At 39.2% G+C, this 2965-nt stretch overlaps 1 protein-coding gene across 1 annotated transcript in view; it reads right to left on the bottom strand.

Moving 5' to 3' along the window:
- Positions 1-2965, bottom strand: part of LOC106522307 (E3 ubiquitin-protein ligase RNF31) — a gene marked incomplete in the record, with an annotated part of 26070 nt that overhangs the window by 8111 nt on the left and 14994 nt on the right. Inside the window, 3 exon segments of the mRNA XM_014015282.1 lie at positions 544-656; positions 2556-2670; positions 2798-2887. Of these exon segments, the coding sequence (XP_013870736.1) occupies positions 544-656; positions 2556-2670; positions 2798-2887 (318 nt within the window).

Genomic DNA, 2965 nt, shown 5'->3' with positions numbered 1-2965 from the left:
GTATTTTTACAGTCTTTATTTTACAGTTAAAATAAATGTTTATCAAATAAAGTCTAATGTTACAACTAATCAGGGATCCCTTTAAGTACGAGGTTGATGTTTACAGTTGTAGCAACTACTGAGGAGTTAAGTGGATGGCACACAAAGATCCGGGAGAGTTGTTGAAGCTAGACTCAGACAAGCAGCGACTATTTGTTAGCAGCAGTATGGTTTCATGCCAAGAAAGAGYAGCACAGACCCCGGAGGATGGTTAGAAAGAACTTCATTGTGTCTTTGTGGGTTTACAACAAAAAAAAAAGCCCCATCTTGTTTGCATTAAGCATGTACGTTTGAGTTGTTTGTCTGATAAAATGTTGACCTCGATTCACCCGAGCTTTTMCTGGTAGCTCATTTGGTTTTACAGACACAGTTAAAGGCTGGACAAATATTGGCTAGGCATGGCGTCTGACTGTRTGTGCATCATCTCGAGCAGATTAAAGGTTTGGGTCTCAGCTCGTGACTCCACCAGGTCCGTAAGTCCTTTTTGACGTTTTCTGAACACACCTTGTAGTATGGGTTGTTGCAGCCGCTGCAGAACTGGTATCTGCACTGGGAGCAGCTGAAGTGCATGCAGCCGCCTTTCGTCAGAGCGTACTGGAAGTTACACTGAGGACACGCTGCAAGAGGACAACAGCACAAACATTAGTTCCAAATGTTTATGCAGATGTGGACAGCTGCTGTAAAGAAAGAAAGCAGTGATGGTTGAACCGCAATATAAACTCAGTTAGCAGAGATTATAAAATAATATTCCCTGTTTTGAATCAACAAAACCCTGATAATATATAATTGTACTTTAATCAAACTCTTGCAAAAAARCATCAGTTGTCCTGCAGGTTAATCTACTTTAAACCACTAAAATCTAAACATTCAGAATCACTAACTTCAGCAGCTGGTATTGCTAAAACTAAATGTCAAAACTTCTTTCCACAAAGGCTTTTTTTTTGTTTTCTGAAAGAAAAATACCAACGAGACAATGGTGAGTATTCCAGTCAGTGTTTCATCAACAAAGGAGATCTTATGCAACGCAGACAACATCATTTCAACATGTCTGTTTCATAACAAACCAGCTTCACTCGTCACATTAACTCACGTTAAATGAACTTGTTACGGTTCAGTCTGATGATGCATTAGAAGGTGTCAGTGAATCATAACTGTTTATTTTTTGTGAGTAATTAGAGTCAAGTACCAGGCTCATTTAAAAATATGTTTATACCTGGTCCTCACGGGTGGCCACAGTGAGTGAACTCACATGAAAGATTTGACAGTAGTTTTAGCCCAGATGTCCTGACTGATGCAACTGAAACTTAAACCTGGAGTTTCAGGATAACAAGARTGCAGCGCTGACCACCGAGCTACCACAGCCATTTATACAAAACTATGTTTAGACACACTTTTATTTARGTGGCTGGGTGGTTAAGGGAGTCGTCCTCTAAACAGAGAGTTGGACGCCACTAGTCAGTCATGTCGAAGTGTCCCTGGGCAAGACACTGAACCCCCACTGCCTCTGATGTGTGTCCCATCAGTGTATGAATGTGATTTAAGCATTAATTTGTCTCTATAGATCAATTTGTTCATGTTAGCGTTGTAGAGAGATAATAAAGTGCTGTGTGAATGGGTGAACGAGGACACAGATTGTAGTGTAAAGCACTTTGAGTATCCTGGTTGGACAGAAAGACGCTACATAAKTACAGTCCATTTTCCATTTAAGTAAGTTAATAACAGTGGAAAAATTCTCAAAAACACACAAGCGTCACTGTGAGTAACCTACAGGATAAATTTATCACCTGCATCAGTAAAAGTATTTTCTAATCTTCTTCCACAAACACTTTTACATATTTTTCCTTCCTTTGTTGTGATATTTTGGTCCGACAGGTCAGGCTTGCAGAGAACGAGTTTTAATGTGGTGACCAAGTTTCTGTTCATAAAAATAGTTACCTGAAAAAAGTCAAGTGCTTTTTGAGAAGTAAAAAAAAAGCACCGAGATAAAAAGAAAAAAATAAGTGAGGCACTGTTGATAAACAGAGCTGGTGGCCACAAACTCTTCAAACTGAAAAACTGAAAATAAATTAAGAAGATGGTTTCGATCAGGGGAAAATAAAAACTGAACACCAGACTTTTTTGGCTTATTTTGTTTTTAACTATATTACAAGCCTATTTGAATGCTTTAATGTTTTAATTTTTCCTTCATGAAGGTACCTAAATAGATAAATACCTAAATAAAAGCTGCTACTTCTGTACAATATAATAAATATTAGCAGAAAAAAGTCATTGAACTGAAAAAAATAAAATAAAATAGAAAAGTCGATCGTCTGTATCACGTTTGTTAATTGAATGCAAAAAAAAGGGGAAATATTTTAAACTGCCCAGAGAAAAATCAAAGTTTAGKGACGCAGACTTTGGTTATTGGATAAAACTGAGTTTAAATACAGAAACAGTTTGAGGTGAACGAGGCTGACCGCTGAGGGACTCAACAACAGAAGTGAAACTCRTGGTTTTTAGTTGCGACTCAGTCTTACTGATGCCATTGTCTCTCAGATAACCAGCCAGGCCCTGCTTCTGGTACTCCGGATCATTCTCCCTCTTCCACAGCTGGAACTGTTCGCAGGACACATCCTGGTGTTGAGGCTCCCACTGAGACACAAACAGAGAGGAGGTTTTTTTTTTTGCTTTGAGGAGATGCCCTGGCCTCAAGGCCAAACATCCAAGACTAATCTACGGCGGGAGAAGCAGAGCAACTCCTACACATGATGGAACTTACAGATTTCTTGCACTGAGCGCAGAAACTCTTGCGGCATGACGGGCAGGTGACCTTGAGCTGGTTTCCGTCGTTGATAAACCCAGAGGTGCACTGAGGAGGAAGAAAAACAACTCACATTTCAGCCTTTATAATGCGGTTTGTTTGAATTTGCATGCCTATATATATAAT

Source organism: Austrofundulus limnaeus, unplaced genomic scaffold (genome assembly GCF_001266775.1).
Source record: "Austrofundulus limnaeus strain Quisiro unplaced genomic scaffold, Austrofundulus_limnaeus-1.0 Scaffold126, whole genome shotgun sequence".
Lineage (NCBI taxonomy): Eukaryota > Metazoa > Chordata > Actinopteri > Cyprinodontiformes > Rivulidae > Austrofundulus > Austrofundulus limnaeus.
Note: the sequence above shows the minus strand (reverse complement) of the source record. Positions and strands in the feature narration are given on the sequence as shown.